Source organism: Leptodactylus fuscus, chromosome 5 (genome assembly GCF_031893055.1).
Source record: "Leptodactylus fuscus isolate aLepFus1 chromosome 5, aLepFus1.hap2, whole genome shotgun sequence".
NCBI classification, from domain to species: Eukaryota; Metazoa; Chordata; class Amphibia; order Anura; family Leptodactylidae; genus Leptodactylus; species Leptodactylus fuscus.
In genome coordinates this window covers 87,398,822-87,419,904 of record NC_134269.1, presented here as the reverse complement: position 1 = coordinate 87,419,904, position 21,083 = coordinate 87,398,822, and the positions used below count along the sequence as shown (strand labels likewise).

The following is a 21,083-nucleotide window of genomic DNA, read 5'->3' as shown; positions in this document are numbered from 1 at the left end:
TGACAAATGTCCATAGACAATAACCTTGCTGGTAACATCAGAGGTGACAATATCCTCAATATAAATGCCACCTTATCCACACGTCAAAACCAAATCACATAACCGCAGCACTTCATCCATGAGGTAATTGGTTTTTCTTAAAATACAAGTTCCGTTGCACCCACATCGATGGGCAAGGGCTTTGATGTATAATCGCAATGCGCTGCCCATAACCAAAATGGCCACTTTGAAAATTGCAGATCGTGGTGCGCAAGTCCAGGACAAGACCATGTGACACCAATACTCTCATATCATTGATAACTGGATGATGTGGAGCTACTGAAGAAAGGTAAGTATAAAAGATTCTTTAAATGGTTATATGAAACTGTATAATCACAGCTTTATCTATAATAAAACAGAGACGAAAGAAAACACATAGGAAAGAGGAACTAAAAAAGACATATATACATTCTCAGTTATGAAAGGAGGATAACTGATCTTATATATCCTATGCATCACATATCAAAGCATGACGTATATTACACATTACATAATAGAAGAGCATATAACATCGCCCTTAAGAAAGATAGAAGAGATTTATTATATGATTCACAAAAAAATGAAACAGGACAACAAAGTATCCAATGTGTATTTCTCAACTAGATATAGTTTAGAATATGAGAAAATAGTTGGGATCATCAAGAACAACCTACCTAACCTAAATCAAGTTTTCAGTGGCTCATTTTAATTTTTTTTTTCTCCATAATGCTTATAGTTTTCCATTCACATAACCATTTGAAGGGTTATTTTGTACAGAACAAATTGTATTTCTTATTGTCACCATTTAGTATTCCATACAATCTACTTGGAAGCCAGAAAAATAATTGAGAGGCAAAAAAAAAGCAAACAAAAACCTTGGTTGCATCTTTTTTAGATGTAAATAAAGTACTTTGATTGTGACAAAGCTCCTGTTTGGCTCCAGCATCACACTAAAACTGAGTCATCTGACCATCAGTTTGTTTGGAAACAGATATTGCAGAATTTTCAGAGTGAAAATCAGTTTGGCAGAGGAGGGAGCAGGGATAACAGCAGAAAGAAGCTTTTTTTCGCTGATAAGATATGTTACAAAGTCTCTTTTATTCGCTTGATTTATGCAACGTTTGTTAGAATGTAAGCGACCATTTAAGGATTCCAGTTTCTCCTGAGATCAATTCAACACAATTTCATGAAATACTAACAAAATCCTAAATGTAGTTCATCTGATGTGAGATTTCACACTTCGCTTTTGTTATTAAAAGTATAAATGAAATGAGCAGTTTTCTAATATACTTCCTATACTAGTATGTAAGAGTAATTATATTTGCATGACAATATTAAATGGAAACCTCCAGAGAATAAAGATTTCTCCTGATCAGGTGGCAGCTGCACCATTTATCACACATCTGCAAGAACAAGCCAGGCGCAGTGGATGATCTACTGTGCATGAATTGTGCGGTTATGATTTCATCACTAAAAAAGAATATGATTTTATGTAGGTTCAGTTTGGGCTCCATACAAACAACCACATTACCGATGTGCTATCTGATAATGATGGATAGTATCTGAAACAATTTATTTCTATGGCCCCATGCACATAGACTGAGACCCAATATATATGGAGTAGGTCTTCTTCAGGGTTGTAACTAAAGGATCAAAGACCCTGGTGCAAAAGCTCAGCTTGGGCTCCCTTTGCAACTTCTTAGAGTTATTAAATATACTATGTACAGACTGCCAGCCATCAAAGGAAATCAGAAAGGAAGACAAAGAAATGTATCCAGTCCTAGTTTGATGAAGGTGAATTGTGGGCCCCTTTGGCCTCTGGGCCCAGTTACAGCTGCCACTACTGTGAATTCTATGTGTATGCTAGTGGTCCTATTCCTGTCCATTTTGTGGCTTAGACTCATCTACTCAAATGATAGTCTGGGAATTACACTGATGCCATCCATGTATTGTGGATTCAGATTTTCAGGTTCTGGTATTATGTGGGACCTATAGGAGATGAAGATGAAGAGGTCTGAACCTGCCCAATAAAGTGTTTTGTAGTTTTTATGTTATGGAACTTTTTAGTGATGGGAGATGACTCAGGGCTCGTTGAATTATTTCAGATTACACAATCTGACGCTTAATGTTCTTCCTTTTATCCACGACCCTGCTCCATTCATTTTCTGTTGAAATGTTTGTATTATGCAGCCCCTTTCTAAAGACAAACACTTACATTATAAGGTGACGTCAACTGTAATTTTCCCCTTCCATCTCCTGGTGTTGAAATGGCAATTTTGCATACGCTAATTAAGAAATCCCAGCTGAGTTAATCAGAGAGTTTCAGCGCCAGGATAAACGTGATTTCCTAAAATAACCCGAGCTGCCATTGACTTTCATAATGAGCGGTCAATTCATTGTGTGACTTGACAGGTGCACAAAAAGCCTTTATATTGTAAAGACAAAAGAATTGGGGGAGGTACAGTATATAGAGAGTGAATATATGCTAGATGTCACAACGGAAAGATTGCATTAGGAAAATCTAAAATGTCAACATGTCCAACCTTTCATTTGATGCTTATTCTATTACAATAATTACACCCTTCAATCCTACATTTTTTTTACATTACGTTTTTTTTTTTTTTACAATAGCTGTTCGCTTACATTACTGGTTCAATACAAATAAAAAGTCAGTTAGAAACCTTGATTGATTTTTCATTTCCTCCCAATTTTTGAGAAAAAAAAGCAAATTATATACTTATCTAGGTTCACACTAGCGTTCGGGTTTCCGTTCTTCGGGTCCACTTTGGGATCTGAAAAACAAGAAACTTAATCTGCTTAAGAAGTGGTTACCTGTGGAAAACCTCAGACCCCATAAACTATAATGGGGTCGACTGGGTTTCTACTCTGTTTCACCTCTGTGCCTGTACTTTGTGTCATTTGACCTCCATCCATAAGAACTTATTCATATGAATAGGTCAGGTCAAGGAGAAGAGAAGTCCATGTACAGGAAGATAATATTTGAATCCTTCAATAGTCCCACCATGGGGAAATTCAATGTGGTACAGCAGCATGGATACAGTAATATAATTCAAGAAAGAACACATACAAGCTCATAGCAGATATGAAAGATACTAGGAGTTATATCAACTAAAAAGAAAGACTCAGGATCATTTAGTTCTCTGTGTGGAGTGATCTCCACTTAGCTCGATGTTGATTATATGGCCTCACCATGTTTGGGAGGAAGGATCTCCGATAGCGCTCCTTCTCACACTTGGGGTGAAGCAGTCGGTCACTGACAGTACTGCTCAGTGCTGTCACAGTCTCATACTTAGGATAGATGCTGTTCTCCAGCATGGAGCTCACCACAGACAGTATCCGTCTGTCACCCAATAGGGAGAAGATCAAAACATGTAATTAACTGATATGCAATTAGGGGATCTTCCAACTTTATTTCTGGTGTATTTATAGGATATGACATAGTTCCATTTCCGCCACCTTTCCCTCAGGAAAGAACAGGATTCTTAGACCTCTTGTGCCTCAGGTCGACTCAATAATTCCCACAGTAATTTGAACTTATGCTGAATGTCACTAGACTCTTAAACCAATATGCAGTGACACCAGCAGAAGTTTCCTAGTGTGAATGGTTTAGGTTCTTTGAATGAAGTATTCTATTTCCTTTTTTTCTGTCTTCAGAAATATGTTTATATGTCTTGTGATATGGAACACCATTTACCTATTCTCAAGCTTTATCTGTCTTTGTCCCCTCTTTTGTCTTTCTGCCGGTCTTCGCGTCTCTTCTCCTGTTGATGTCATTACATCAGTTGAGATTAAAGTAATCAAAGATCTTCCTTGGCCTCCACCAGTGGGACAGCTGGACAGCAGTACAAACGCCCAAGAAAGTGATGTGAGCAGTTCACTCTCCCATCAGCCTCCCTCTTCTCCTCCTTTAACATCTCAGAACAGCCTTGAAGACAGCAATGGTGGGTTTCTGATTGAGAACACTAATGCTCACTTTACATAATACCTTTAAAGGGTTCTTCTGGGCAAAAAAATGTTGTTGTTTTTAAATGTCTGTTAGTGCTATTAATGGGTTAATAAATGTATCCATATGCCTTTTCTGGGTGTCTCTGGAAGCTCTTGGTATCTCCTGCATTTATTTACATGTTTCAGCTTTCTGCTATGTAACTTACTCCTCTCACCTCATTCCCCACCTCCTTCTTCTCTCCCTCTCTCCTATGTCTCTCTCTCCCTTACATCCCCTACCTGTCCCTCTAGCTATCCTGTCCACTACTAGTCCTTCCCTAGCTACTCAGCCCAACCACAACCTCATTATATACTTACTTGTCTTCCTTTCTGGCTTCTTCCTGCAAGACGGCCCCTCCTTCAGCATGTGCTCTTCTCCCAGCGCTGCTCTGTGTGATGGTCCACCTCTAGTGCGCATGCATGGGAGCTGCGCAGTAGAGGTGGACTGTCAGCAGTAGTGTACAGAGCAGCACTTGGAGAAGCGTCGGCAGTCAAAAAGAACGAGGAGCCATCCCGCAGGAAGAAGAGTAAGTATGATGGACTGTATGGGGGCGCGAGTAGTAGTGACAATCCGTTTACGGAAACTGGGAAATGGATCATCACTGGATAATCAGAAAATGTCCCTGGGGCAGTCACATGACCACCCCAGGGATATGGGTAAATATACATTTTTCATTAATTATGTTATTTAGAAAGTAGGAGGGGAGAGGATGTTTAGATTAGTGTAGAGGTTTATATTTATCCCGGACAACCCCTTTAAGATGGCACATACAATATGCTGTATTAGTTTGTATGTATATAGTATATATAGTGTTCACATATATGTATGTCTGCTAAACAGACATATGTCTGTACAGGTAAAATGTGACTATATTAAGGTGTCCATAAAATCCAGGGATTCCTGACATTTTGGATGATGGAACTCCAAATCAGTAAACAACATTATTTTTATCTACTAAATAATGAAGCTGACATATATCACTTATTGATGGCTCGCTGTAATATGTACATTGCAGTTGGTATGCAATATTGCAGTAATAGCTCTACCTGTTACTATTATTTATTGAGCATTGTGGATTTCTCAATGAAAGATAACTGATCTTTTAGGCATAACTACACAGGTAAAACTCAAGTGACACTAGTGGAGTACTGTGGTATGGTATGGTATATATATGTGTGTGTATATATATATATATATATATATATATATATATATATATATATATATATATATACATACACTGGTCTAGTGGTAAATTGTAATGTTGTTTGTAATATCACCAAGCAATGCCATTGCCAGGGTAATATTACTGGAGCTAAACTTTGTTGTGCTGTACTTCAGCCCTGACCTTATTGTGATTTAGAACATGGTTGACATATACATCAGTACTGTCCATCTTGTGTACTTTGAAGAATATTACAAACACTTAAAAATTCGCTTGACTGCTTATGATTTCTATTAGGCTGGTGCATGAAATCTTTTCTTGCTTCATCCTATATAACCGAGAATAATAGACCATGCACATGATGTAATAGAACTATAGCTTATGCAGGGACAGAAAGTGGATTGTGCAGGATAAAAGCAATAAAAAAGAGACATTTATATGTTGTTTCATAGCTAATCTAATACTCAAGGAACATATCCCTATTCTGTTTCATCATCTCTTCCTAAATGATGCATAGAGCAATAAAGAGTATACAAGATCTTATAAGACTTATTTGAAAAGCTAAAAAATGGCATTGTTAAAAATAATAGCGTCCCTATTTGTAGCCTCAGAACGTCCTTGTACAGGATGCCAGTAACCCTATACATAGTGCCCACCAGAGACTATATCACTCTTCTTCTCTAGGGGTGGCTTACTCCTTCAAGGGTATGGATATGCAGTATAATTTAATCTTAAAGTGTCATTCATATTGTGACACTGCTGACTGTCATCTTCTACTGGATGTATTTTATTTGTGATCCATACCAGGTCTGGACTAGGTACCAGACCAGGATTGAGCTCTGATAGATTGTATTAATGTATTTATTTATTATTATTTTAAAGAGCTGACATCTGTTTGCACAGATCTTTATTGATTGATGGTACCTGGTAATTTTATTAGCAATAAATTTAAATCATTTCATGACTGGAGCATTTATCCAGGTTCAGAACCGGACATATTCTTGTTTTTTTTTTTGTACAATCAGTTTATATGGCTATGTCATTTATTTCATTCAGATTATTCTAATGATTTTTGTTTTTTTTTTTTTTTTGTTTTTTTTTTTTTTCCTGTAAATGGGGCTGATACATTAGAGGAATGATTCTGTCTGAATTACAGAGCTGATCCTTTAGGACACAGCAGTTCTTAGAGTTCCCTGGCAGTCATGTGACCACTGGGCCAGAAGTGGAGTTGCAATCTGAAAGGCTGCCTTCTCTATGAGAGGCCCAGCTGTACCAACAGCCAGCTGCCTAGTGCGAATTGGAATTGCAGTCTTTAAAGATTTGTGTTAGCATGTTGTAAAATTGTGTTGAATTGGAAACCTTAACCAAATAACGTATGAACCTTAACCATATTGTATATTTCATTGATTAACTTTATTAACTCTTTTTAGGAGGGAGTAGAAAAAACAGCAATTCCCATAGTCTTTTTCTGGTGTGTATGATGGACAGCATTGACTGCTGTAAAGCTTGCAATAGAATTAGACAATCTTAGGAGTAGGAGAATTACAACACAATTTAGTCAATCAAGTACAGACATATAAGTTCTAGATAGGAATAAGGGAGAATATCTATTTGATATTATTCCATGCCATACTGCCACTCATGATGCCCCACCTACCACCATTCAGACAGACATGTTCTTCAGCCTGGTCTATCATATTCTACACATTCCACTATGTCACACTGTTGAAGCCACAGTGTTGGCAGCAAAAAACAAAACCATCCATCACTTTTCAACTAGGCTCACAGCCACAAGTTTGACTTCCAAATAACAACAAGCCTGTGGCACTTACAAGTCATAAAAAAAATGAGGTGATTGCTCTATAAAACTATTGTTTTTTACAATATAAGTGGCATGTGGGTCTAAAAAACCATGAGCAAACTCCTTTACTCATAAAAGGTTAAAATGCATAAAAGCAAGTGACAGTTAGTTTGTATCCACTGCTTTTCATCAATTTGTCCCAAATTGTCACTTTTACTTTGATATAACTCCAGTTGTGTTTGCTTGAGGCTAAGTTCACACAGAGTTTTTTGGTCAAGGTTTTGGCAAAAATCCACCTCCAAACCCTGAACCAAAAAACGCCTCACCATTCAAAGTATGCAAAGCGCTTCTGAGTCTTTTCTGCTAGCGTTTTTTTCCACTAGTGGCAAAAAAGAAGCAAGATGTTCATTCTTTTTTGAAGCCTGAGCGTTTTCCGGCTCACAGCTTCAATGCAAGTCAATGTGAGCCAGTTTTTCCTGCTCACGTTTTTTGGTCAGAAACCTGAAGCGGAACCTGAACGTTTTTGGCAAAAACCTGATCAGGAAACGCCAGGCGTTTTTTACAAATATAATTCATGACCACATCCCAAGAGGAAACGGATCAGGAAACTCCTCGAAAAACGCCTCAAAAAACGCTTCAGGAAACGCTTCAAATGGCAAAAAATGCCTCAGGGAACTCCTTACGCATTTTCCGGTCCAGTTTTGACAATGCCAAAACCCTGACCAAACAACTCCGTGTGAACTTACCCTGAGAGAACTAGAAATTGTACAGATAGTGTATAACACCATCAAGACTCCTAGGAACCTATGTATTAAACCGAGATAAGATGTGGTGTGTACCAAACTTGTTCGACCTGAAGCAAAAACTAAACGAATCTTGAGAAATTTGTCTATATCTACAACTAGTAGTAGTAGTTTTTATTGGGGCCACTTGGGAGAACAATTGATTGTTGTTTTTATTAATATTTTACCGGTGGCCAACAGACGCAAACAGAAAAAAATGCCATCTTTTTTTTTACACCTTTTACCGTGCAAGAAAAATAACATTTCCAGTTGTAATTTAATGTTTTTAATGCTTCATTTTAGTCCCCCTAGGAAACTTGAACGTGACAGGTAGTCTATTAGGCCATGTTGCTCACGCAGCCTGTGGCTTCTTCATTGTGCTGAGTGTAGGGGTTCACTGATCAAATACCGATGCTAAAGTACTCAAGAATAAACCCAACTGGTGTAGTCCTTATTTATATTCCAAACTGTATGGTAAAAATGAATTAGAAAATCCTAGTACATGTGCCTAAGTGCTGTATGGTTGAGGAGGTGTGTTCTATTATCTAACGTTATGAGTCCGTAAAGTTCAATTTTTATCCCTAGTTTCAGTTTCTTTCATGCTGAGTAGTAGCTAAATAATGCAACGCTATTCCTCAGAATTAAGTGGCAAGCCTTAGTTTAATGTTACTTACAGACACAAGAAATATGGAGGCCAGGGATTATTATAATTGGCTTATGTGAAATTATAATAGTTCTGAATAAATGTGCTAAGAATCTAATAGATTATTAACTTTATGAGAGCTATTACTCTTGACAGGTTTAACAAGTTTCTTTTATGCTTATGTTTTTATGGAGATTAAACCTTTTGCTTTCCACATAGAGGGAGTCCCCCCCCCCACCCCTCGTTTTCTGAGGAGATTTTACTTGGAACCGTTTTCCCCCATATTTTTTTGTGTGACTATTTATATATTTATAGAGATTTCTCATATCTCCTCTTAAACATCTCTTCTCCAGACTAAACAAAGTATCTTCTCTAAATTTAAATCTTTTATTAGCTGAGATCCTCCCTGCCCCTCATCATTTTTGTGGCCTTTCATTGTACCTTTTCCAACTCTAGGACATCCTTTATATGACCAGGTGCCCAGAACAGAACTGCCTATTCCAAATAGGGATGCAGCAATTATTTATATAGTGAGAATATTGTCCTTATCCCACAAGTCCATACCCCTTTTGATACATGACAATATTCTGTTGGCCTTAGAAGCAGCTGATTGACATCGGATGCTGTTATTTATTCTGTGATCTACAAGTACACCCAGGTCGTTCTCTACTAGAGACTCTCCCAATTTTACTACTCTTAGGACATATGTTGATATGCACATTATTTTTACCTAGATGCATAACTTTATATGTATCTGTATTGACCACCATGTATGGACGTGAGGGATGTCAGGGGGTGGGGGTCAGGATCAGACTGTTGGATTTCACCATGCCAATTCTTTTGTTCTCAGGAAAGAGAATTGGCCAATGAAAGTGTCTTGTGGTGGCTTATTGTCTCCCATGCTCAACTGGAGACATAGTGTCTGCTGTTCACTTTACATTGGAGCATTCAGATATAAAGCTGTATCCATATACTTCAGAAAGCTGAAAACATGGAAAAAGCAGAAAACCTTGCCCTCCACGTCTGCTGATAACAAAAGTATTGGGCATGCTGAAACCAAAATGTCCAATCCTTGTCCCCTTCTCACCCAACATCTGCTATTGAGAGAGAGTTGGGAGGCCTCAAGGCACATTAGATGTTTGACCAACATTACACCTATGTGAATGGAGAACTTAACTATGTATGGTAATTGTCAATGGAGTTTTCTTTTGACTGTAACCTGCAGAATTATTCATTCAGCTGTTCATGTCATTGTAGTATAACAATAAATTCATGTGCAATATAAAAATTCAGTCACCAATTTAGCCACAAATTTGCAGATTTTGCTGTAGATTTGCAAAGGATGCAATCTTCAGTGAAAATTTCCAGAAAGCTGTGAAGTTAAAATATTAACTGCATGTCACTTTCAGTTTGGAAATGTTTTTGCAGCATGTGGATGATGATTTTAATAAAATTCATATGATATGAGTCCACTACAGAGGGCGTTTTAACACATTGGTGTGCCCTGTGCAAACACTTCGTAATTGGAACCGCCATCACCACCAACTAGAAATACCTAACCTGCACAAATGCTCCCTCAATGGCCCCACATAGTATAACGCCACACAGTATAATGACTCTCACACAGTAAAATGGCTCTCTAGTGGCCCCATACAATATCTCCCTTATAATGTCCCCCTCCAGTTTGCCCCCACAGATTAATGTCCCCCTATAGGTTGCCCACACAGTATCATGTCCCCCTACACTGACATACCCCCTCAGGTTGCTCCCACAGTATCATGTCCTTAACCCAAGTTACCTCCACAGTTTCTTGTGCCACTCCCCCAGGTTGCCTCCACAATTTCATGTCTCTCCACTCCCCAGGTTGCCCCAATAGTGCCATACCCCCCCTCCCGGTTGCCCCCACAGTTTAATGTTATATAAATAACCTTAAAACTCACCTTTCCCCATTCCCCCCCATTCACTCATCTCTCTGGTCCTAGAGTCTTCTAGGAGCAACAGGGGTGATATATAAGTGACAACACTACATCGTGCCTCCTGCTCCCAGGACACCGAGTGCAAAGAAAGCAGCTGGGTGGTGAAGCAGAGAGGGAACGGCTCCCTACTTCATCACTTACTTCAACTCATCGGCATTCAGAAGACGATGAGTTGAGGTAGCTCAGATCCACTGCCTTAGAGAGCGGGACAGCAATTGTAGGGCTATCCTGTTGTTCAAAGGGGGCTCCTGCTACCTTAGAGCCCGATACAAGTACACCATTGGCCCTATGGTTAAATCGGCCCTGCCACTACATATCTGATATGTAACAGAAGACTATTTTACAATTGAATTTTCTTTTAAGGCCAGGTTTACTCTAGATAAAAATGAAAAGTCTTTCCTTTCTGCTGGTGTACTTTGCTATCTTTTGTTTTGATCCTTTGAAGGATAAGGGCCATTCACCAGCAGTGGGCCTGTAGCATAATACAGTCATATGATTAGATTTCTGAAGTTGCGGTGAATTAAAGGAGCCTGATTCTTTATATAATTCTTGCATGGTAGAATGTATGATGATACATTAACCCAAGTGAACTATGATATGCATGATATGCAACCATGATCTATGAAATTCTACAGCACACTTTAAATGCAGATATAGAGACTATGAAAATGAATATGCTAATGAAGTGCCATACATTATAGAAATTATGTCAAGCTCAGGCTGAAGTAAAATTGGCCATGAAGTTTTTCATGGAGCAAATTAAATGCACTTCTTGAGATTTAGAAATCAAGTCATTAGTTTGGAATTCAAAGCAAATCTGTATATTTCCAACTCCTATCAACAAAGTTATATAGATGATTATCTTGCAGTTCTTGAGGCTTAATAAACTTACCTTGTGAAGAAGCTTTCTATGGAAATGGTCCCTGTGCAGAGGGTATATATGTCTTTTTTGCTGCATATTTTGCTGCAATTTTTGAGCCAAAGCCAGTAGTGTATGGAGCAGAAGGTAGAAGTATAAGAACTTCCTATATATTTCCCATTCCTTCTGTAGCCATTCTTGGCATTGGCTCAAAAAACCTTAGCAAAATCTGTAACAAAAAAAAAATGCTGTGTTTCTGTAAGGTGGGGTCTGAGCCTAAATGTAGGCAATTTTTACCTAATAAAGTATCTGGCTATATTCTATGAATATTGGTTATATTTTAGACCGTCTTCGTTTTAGACGTTAACTTACACTGCAGTGAATATAAGATATTTCTTATTGTGTATTTACAACAAAAAGTTAGCCAAACGATTTGCAATAAAAGTACTAATTATATCACCTTGTAAAAAATTATTGCCAAGAAACTGCTAACACATCTGATTTATGTGAACCTTGCAAAGAAATATGACTAAGCAGAGTACTAGTGTATTTGCCATTGCACTACTGGAATTACTAGTTTGATTAAATACTCTGATTTATGTTGTAACAATACACTATATAGTACAAATGCTATACCAATTTTTTGGGTACTGCTACTGCTAAGCTTGGGCATAATCCTATTGCTCTGTCACTATCAATCACAGTTCTGATACAGTTCAGAAACATACCTTGTCAAGTCCACATGCACACAGCCATATGATGGATCGACTTTTTACAGATCAGTAATACAGCACTAGGGTTGAGCGATCGGGATCGGAAAAGATCGGATTCCATTCGGCGATCGAGTAAATTTCACGATCGCAATAGGAATTCTGATCCCGATCTTTTTAGGTGGGGTCGAGGTCGGAAGTTATTTTCCACAATGCTTTACTACTGGCCAAGCAATGTGGGAAAAGCTAAATAGAGATGAGCTCCCATAGGAATGAATGGATGCAGCCAGCACACAGCCTGTATCGGCGTCTGGCCGCTTAACCCCCTGCGCGCTGGCTGCGTCCATTCATTCTAATGGGAGCGTGTTATTCCAAACGGCAGTTTCGTATAGTACTTGCTCATCTCTGCTAACCCCTGCTAACATCTCTAGTAGCTAACACTTACCTGCACAGATCCACTGCACTCACGTCTCACCGCCCTTTACCCGCCCACACTCTCCTAAGCCACAACAAGCCCCGCCTTCTCCCAGCATCTCTAACACAGCGCTCTGAAGGCCTGTAAATTAGAGAGAAGAGGAGCAAGAACAGGCAGCGGCAGCGGATCTGTGCAGGTAAGCGGACACCAGTGGGGCTAAGTAGTCGGGGGATTGTTTTTTTAATCGCTGCACGGTGTGGAGTCCAAAAATTGAAGCAATTTTTAGACTCCATGCTGTGTAGTGAATAGGATCGTTTTTAAAATCCGATCTTCGATTTAAAAAAATTCTCATTGACTTGCATTGGGGTCGAGTTCGAATGGAAAATGATCAGGAAACGGATTTTAAAAACGATCATAAAATCTCAAGATCGGCTCAACCCTATACAGCACCCATATAATTTTTTTTTTCTGATATTTTTCAGTGTTTTTTTGCAGTCGAATGCTATTTCAAAGTCTGCAGTGAAATACTAAGAAGTCTAGCCACTACAAGTGTTTTAGGTTGTGGTATTTTTGTTTGGTTATTGGAGTTAGTAGCATTTTATTTCAAAATGGAGAATACTCCTGCTATTGTGTATGTGTAAGTGTCTTTTTTTCCTTTCTGGTATTTTCCCATGGGCGGCTTTATAGGACTTGAAAAACAGAAATAATGCACAGATAGGAATGTGGCTTTAAAATGTTTTCAAAGGAATTACTCCACCAAGAATGTTGTTGCCGTGCAAAAATGCATTTAAACACACTGACAAAATTATTTGTGTGAAGGAGCCTACTCCCAGGAATTAGAACAGTGCCATGCAAAGCGTTAATGCTGTAATACAGACTCTCTGTGCCACCATACAGATTATATGTTCAACAATATGCTATGCTCATGAGACCTTCTATTTAATATATCTCCAGAACAAACCATGTTTTTTTTTGGTTGACCAAAGTGCTCTTATCACTGAAAAAAAACAGGCTGACTGATGCAGTATTTTGTAGTCTAAAGTAAAAAAAAAAAAATCCTTTTGTTGGCCAAGCTACCCTTTCGAGGCAAAATCTAATTTTATTTCCTTTTTTTTTTCAAACCAGAGTTTTTGTAGTACTAATACTGAGGGTAAAAATGTGCGTCAGAGCAGCAACACTAATTCTGGTCTTGGCAGCTCTGACAATAGCCGCAGTGCTGTTCTTCTTGAGAATGATGAAGTTTGGAAAGCAGTGAAACACAAGTGTTGGGTCAGGATTATATGTGTTCCTCCTCTCCTCCTTTGCAGTTGTAACATGTCACTTACCACACTCTCTGTGTGCACTGTCAGCCATGTCTTCATCATCTTCACTGACACAGATCCCATTCCCTAGTGGTCATGTGTCATCTGAAGAGAAAGATATACCTTATAGTCCAAGATTTCCTCCTCTTCCTCTCTTTGATGAGTTGGATGAGAAAGTGTTTTTGAATGTAAAGGAGGCAGAAGTGGTTGTGGTAGTAGTGGGCAGGGGGTGTGCTACTGGTGGTCATGCTGATGGGGGCACTAGGGGGAAACCTGTTGGGAATTATGGTATAAAGGAATCTTATTGCCATGATTAGTGGAAAAAAAAAAGTGAAGAAGATGTTGATATTACTAAATCAGATGAAGATTCTATTGCAGATAAGACTTGGGAGTAACAGAATGACATCAAAGGAAGAGGGTGGTGGCATCTGCATTAGTAAGAATCCCATGCAATGTACAGTCCCAATATTCAGAAAAATTGCCTGGGTGGGTCTAAGGAAAGCTTGGGTGGTGGGGGCACTGGCAGACAGGTTTGCATTACTGCTGCCATGTGTGAGCATCAGTGACCTCCATCCAGAAATGCAGCAAGACAAGGTATTAATATTGTCATCACTCCACTCTCTCGTTTCATGGCTGTAAAGGGAAGGGCGTATTCAGGTGTACTTGTTGGAGCATCAGTTTGAGGTTCAGTATACAGTGGATGATTACTTTATGCAGCAAACTACAGATACAATGGGACAGTTAACACTGAGAGGAAGAAGAATCACAACTTCTACATCATGATCATTTTTGGAAGATGGTCCAGATTTTTTAGGTGGCAGGCTAAGCACACTGATACTGTGCCACAAATTTTTCTTAAAATTTTGTAAATTGCTCCCATAGTTATCCCATACAGTAATAGCTAGTAGGTCAATCCAAGTTCTTTTCTGGCTCTCAATTACTATACTCATGTTAATAGAATCCTTTCCATTTCAGAAGATATTCTATTTTTTTTTCAGCTGGTAGGCCAGGCATACTAATAGTGTGCCACAATTTTTTATTCAAATTTTACAATTGTCTCTACTTTTAATTTTTTTTTTTTTTATGTAGATTGTGAGCCCCACATAGAGCTCACAATGTACATTTTTCCCTATCAGTATGTCTTTTTTTTGGAATATGGGATGGAAATCCATGCAAACACGGGGAGAACATACAAACTCCTTGCAGATGGTTTTTTGCCCTTGGCGGGATTTGAACACCAGGACTCCAGCGCTGCAAGGCTGCAGTGCTAACCACTGAGCCACCGTGTGGCCCCCTACTTTTAAATTTTTTATCACTTTACTTTTCAATTTCCAGGTACATTGACATTGTGCCAGAAATGTTTCTTTAAATTTTGTAGTTGTCACTGCCACATTGTTTTATTTTGTTGTTACGCCTACAAACAGTCCCACCATTGCCTCTTCCAATACCAATGCAATATTAGTATTACACAAAGCACTAATTTTTGTTATTGTCATATTACTGTCACTTTGATGTAACATTGGCTGTGTTTGCCTTGTAGACCAAGATAGAATCCTAGCTGCCCTGACCGTGTCATACACTATGTTTTAAACCATTTTAATCACTGGTTCATACCAAACATATTCGAACCCAAAACAAATCTTTGGACCGAATAAACTGAAGCTGAATTAAAAAAAATCTTCAGACATTCACCCATCTGCTAATGGCAATATTGAAATAGGTTGGTTTCATAAGAAATTATAGTCCTTAACCAAATTAGAGCTATATTAAGAGTGGACACATCTGTAATGTTGTTCTGCTTATGGCAGGTGCAATTTGACACAAATCTTAGACCACCTACAGTTCTTGCCTGTCCCAAATACGTTTATTTGAAATAGTGAGTCAGTGAACTGTGTTCTTTGCTAATGGTCAGTAAGCAGACATAGTCAAATATTACGAGACATCCCAAGGGGATACATTGTACATTGATTCAAACCTGTAAAACTGTGACAGATGCTCCTTAAGCCCTGTTTTCTTGCTGCCGACTTCTTGCTCTGGGACTTGCGCTGCTGGCAGAGCTCTGCTGCAAAGTCCGATTAGCCAATTAGATGAGATCTTTCTTTTTGCCTAATTCATGAACCACAAAGCCTTCATGATTTCCATAATGAAAATTCCGTAGCTGTGAGGATTTACAATTCAAACAAATGAATAGCGGTATAGTAAGCGATATGTCAGTGGGGGCAGCAAGCTCGGCAGCTAAAGACATTTTCTCTGCATTTTGCTGGCCCTTATTATAGCGTAAGTAGATTCCTTGTTCCTCTCACTTGGTTGTAGAGCTTGCATGTGATGGGAATTTGAAGTCTACATGGATTAAAATTGCCATTCCTCTGCCTGTTAGAAACACTGCAATGCTTTCAGAACCTGTGGCACTATTAACACACAATTTTTCTTGCTTGAAATGAACTGTTACATCACATTCAATGGGAAAGATTGCACTCACACATTGCTTTATTGTTTTGGATGATGTATGTTTTATGTAGGTTTCACACCAGTGCTTGCACTACATTTGAGGATTCCATTCCCCTCTCCGCATGAAAAATGTGGAGAGAAAAGCACATCAAGCAGCGCTTTTCTCTCCACATTTTTCACACCTTTAAGGTGGAAACTGAATGGAAACCACACAGGCCCTATTATAGTCTATGGGGTCCGTGGGTTTACTAAGTAACCACTTTTTTATGCGGATTAGGTTTCCGTTTGGGAGGGTCCCTAAGCGGATCCCCGGAACAGAAACCTGAATACAGATGTAAATCAGGCCTTGCATTGTAACATGCACACATTTTTATGCAGCAACACTTTACAGGAGTATTTAGAGGAGGAAACTGTTCTAAGGATAATTTTCCAAACTGTTTGTATGGCATAAAATTGCATGTCTGTACTGCTTTCTACAATCAAGACCAGTAAAGTTTGGTACCGCTATACCAGCAGTTGGGTGCAACACTTCACCACCCACCTGTGTGGATTATTGCAAGCTTTTCAAAATAACATGATTTTGCAGTTCTGTCCTACAAGCTTAGTCTGTATGTTTAATGTATTTCCACCCAGTGGTTAGGGTGGGTTACTCTGTAGCGTTGTGGTTGTGTGAACTTCTGTAGTATCACCCTGTGTCACTGTATACTAATGGTGAGAGTTGTTAAAGGGAGTCTGTTAACAGGAAAATTGGTATCAAACTAATGACAGTGCCTTGTAGGGCTTCTTCTGCACTTTCCAAGGATGTTTTTTTTCTGCATTGCACTCCATTGTCATGAACATCAGTGATTTATTCTTATGAAAATTAGCTGAAAAGGTCTTTAGATTCATTTCTTCTACTGCTGAGACTTCATTCTCTGCTTTAGATAACCATCTTTAACTTCCGACCCCCATTGCTTGAGTGACTTGGTCATACTTTGTCTGTGGTTCAGGCCAGTTATCTAGAGTGGAGAGTGAAGCCTCAAAAGTAGAAAAAGACATCCCTAAAGCCCTTTTCAGCTAATCTGCATAAGAATAAAACAGTGATTTTCATGAAAATGGAGCTGCAATGCAGAATAAGGCTCAGTTCACATTTGTGCTTGCCACTCCATGTGGGGATTCCATTCTGCTCTCCGCATTTTTCATCCGTATATAGTCTATGGAGTCCATGGGTTTCCAAAGGTAACCGCTTTTTTATGCGGATTAGGTTTCCATTCGGGGCATTCCCAAGTGGACCCCCTGAATGGAAAACTGTGTGTAGATGTGAACCAAGCCTAAGAAAGACATCTTTAGAAAGTGCGCAAGTCGCCGTATTTAAGTACTGAGTAGTTTGATAGACTCCGTTTAAGGCTTTTTTTAAAAAAAAATGTGACTAAGGATAGAAGCACACCTAGTACAGTCTTTGTTTGTCAAGACAGTTTAGACAGACGTATACTATATACTTACAGTATACAGCTCTACATGTCTGTATTTGACAGCCATAAAAATGACTTAAGTTCCATTGTTTACTTCTTGTGCATAAAACTCTATTAGGCCAGGGCCCCACAGACCGGAAACACAGCGATTTGCCCACAGCAGAGACGGTGCAGGAAAAATAGTAGTGTTGTACAGTGCAGGCAAAGTGCGATTTGGGGTCTGTGCTTTTATAAGCTCACCATTTGTCAATGCATTTGGTATTCCGTTCAGGGAGTCCCCAAATGGAATACCGAACGCAGATGTGGATGAAGTCCTATTCCTAAATGGTGATTTTATGGTCTTGTATTTTGGAACCCAAGTGCCACTTTAGCCCTAACACTACATACTGTACCTAGAGGTAGAACTGAGTCATGAGGTTTAAGATTAGACAGTAAAGAATATAATTATTTTAATATGTATCATCCTATTAAATGTAGCAATATTTGTTTCCTTTTTGGTGTTTACAGACCTTTGTTGCAATAGCATGATGACTCTGAAGCTTGCACCAAGTGGAACATGTCTGCATATAGCACCAGTCTCTGTCTCTGTAGGTGATACACATCACCGAGTAGTCTCAGCCTGATATTTGAGTTGTAGATAGATTTTTGTTGTACAGAAACATTTTATTATTTTTCATATTCAGTAAAAAGTTACAGGTCCTCATTCTTAAATGTACACTAAAATAAAGTAAATAATAGATACACATATAAAGCCACAGGCTATTTATTTATCCTTGTAAAGATATAATTGTAAATCTCCGGGGCGGCAAAGTTGATGCTTTTTTGCAAAGTTTATGCTTGTGTTGTCTATTGTTCTTTTATCTTTTATGTGTCATTCATTTTATTATCATGTAAACAAGTCTAAAAAGTAATTGAATGTCTACACTCCAGCTATTTATTATAGGTATTGTATTGTACTAAACCAGTAAAGTGCTATTTTTCCATTTGCTGAAAATTTTATAGGACACTTTCCATAAGCATTATTTTCAACAAAGCAAAAGCTTTCATTATACAGGCGACAGTGAGAACCTGGGGAGATAACTATACCAACCACTCGGTTTGTTTCATGTCCAAAATCTAACCGCGCTGTTACATTATATACATACTGGGGGGGCCCCCACGGAGCTGAATAGCTCTGGGGGACTCATGGTAGTATGGTTCCAGCATAAAGGGTTAAGGCTGTTTCATTAAAATCTTTTATTTCTCCTCAGGGAAGTGAAATTACAGTTGGACAGGTAGAATAGCCAGGGTTAATTTTCCCGCCTAAAATTTGAATTCACCTCAAGTAGGAAAGTAGGGCAAAGGTGAACTCCGATCAGCTGTCGAGACCTTCTAGAAGCTTCGAAATGGGCGTGGCTATGGATCAGCTGATTCTGGTCTCTTCAGCTGATTGGAGTTTGACAGTTTGTTGGCGGGAATTTTAAATATAAATACCTGCTATATCAGCTGTTCTGGTCATTCGTGAAGAAGATCTTCAATCAAGCCCCCGCCCTCCCTCCCAAGGATTAAGTGTTAAAAGATGAATGTCATGGTGTTTGTTGAAGGCGGTTAGTCGATCAGCTTTTGCTGATTGGACTTTGTTTTATTGTTTTTATTGAAAAGTTGAATTGATGGATTTGGTTATTTTAAAATTATTTATTAATTATTTATTTATTTAAATTATTTATTTATTGAATTATTTATTGTTAATGGTTAACCTTAAATAAACACCGTGGCCAAATAACATCCACTAATGAAATTTTGGTTGTCTTGTGTTTTTATTTCATTAATTAGAAATATTTAGATATGTACTGGGATTTGGTTATAATTTATAATTATGCATATTGGGACCTATGCTGCCATGCTTGAATCCATACAGATCTACTTCTAGCCAAACTTAGTGCTGCTGTATTGGCTTAAGCAAAGTTCTGAACCTGATAAATAAGGGACACTTGTCCTGACTGCTATAATACTATACTTGGATGAAGTCCTATTCTTAAATGGTGATTTTATGGTCTTGTATTTTGGAACCCAAGTGCCACTTTAAAACTTCTAGCTTAGTAGATTTACTGACCAGGTTAGTGCAGCTGTTCTGTCTTATAAATGTGAGGACAGCTGTTCCCTCTTACTGATTTGATATCTGCTCTAAGCACTAAGCAACAGACTTTATATGTCAGGATCTTTTGATTCGCTGTTCATTTTAGAAATATCTGAATTAAATTTCAACTTAGTGTTTCTTCACGCTGAGGCCCCACGTTGTGGAAACGCAATGTTCTCCCTGCTGCGAGGGGCGTCGTCTCCGATGCAATGTCCTCATGCTCAAAGTAACCCACTTCCATAGAGATAAAAGCCCCAAATTTACAAACTCCTCATTTCCACACATTTTCCAAGCTTATTGTACTGCCAAATGTAAAGGAGTGCTTATAGCTATCCTTTACGTTGGAATCTGTTCTGCGAGACCCTAAATGGCGATATCTCAGCATTAATTGCTTGGTCAATAATGTTAAGTATACCCTGGTCACAGTGTATCTCCCCAACCGTTACCAAATGTCCTACTGGAGGTCTGTACTCACTAAGATACGTACTTTTGCTACAGGGATGCTAGTCATTGGGGGGGATTTTAACTGCCTGGTAGATATATCTCTGGACACTTCTAATCCCTGTAGAAATTCCCCTACCCTAGCTTCCTCTCTGCTTGAGCAAGGGCTATATGATGTCTGGGGGTGTCAGCATGGGAGCAAGAGGGACTATAGCTTTTTCTCCTCCTCCTCATCCTCATGAGGTCGGACCATGCCCCGGTGTCCCTGGCTTTCCGCAAACCGTTTACTATAGCGCTACCTTCCGGTGGTGTCTGAATGAATATATTCTAGATCACCCTTCCTACAGTAGCCACATTCGGGAGGCCCTAGTGGAATACTTTTCCCTTAATGCCCCCTCTACTACAGACCTGCATACGCTGTGGAACGCTCATAAGGCATACATGCGAGGAGTGCTTATACAGGCCGGTGCGAGAGCTAAGAAGGAGCGGTCCAAGGAGATTGATGCTTTACTCCGTTCTTTGGCCTCTCTGTCTGTGACTAATAAATCCAATCCTACTCCCGCCACTTCCGCTGAGATTAGAAAATGCCAGCTAAGTTGTAAAGTTTACTGGCTTACCAACAGGATTTGGCTTTTAAAAGGTTTCAGTGCCAGGCTTATGTGCACAACAGCATAGCCTATCTGTTTAATGAACATGGAGATAAAGTCATTGACCCATATCTTATTGCTGAACAGTTTCGTTCTTATTACACCTCCCTATATAACCTTATAAGTGACTCAGGAACATATCAGCCCACTAGAGTGGAGATTGATGAGTTTCTGCAATCAGTGGCTCTTCCCCGCCTCTCTCCTGAGCAGTCACAGTCTCTGGCTTCGCCCATCACTTTACTGGAAGTGCAAGAGGCTATCTCTGTGTTGAAGCCATTAAAATCCCCGGCCCCCGATGGTTTTT

The 21,083-nt window shown here is 39.0% G+C and overlaps 1 protein-coding gene across 3 annotated transcripts in view; it reads left to right on the top strand.

Annotated features, from left to right (window-relative positions):
* Positions 1-21,083, top strand: part of SHF (Src homology 2 domain containing F) — a 195,029-nt gene that overhangs the window by 133,080 nt on the left and 40,866 nt on the right. For 2 of the 3 annotated variants that reach the window (XM_075273693.1, XM_075273694.1), the window contains exon 4: positions 3,822-3,980. The exons of the other annotated variant lie outside the window; for it this stretch is intronic. In XM_075273693.1, coding sequence (XP_075129794.1) covers positions 3,822-3,980 — 159 coding nt within the window. The remainder of the gene's footprint in view (positions 1-3,821; positions 3,981-21,083) is intronic. 3 annotated transcript variants of the gene reach the window in all.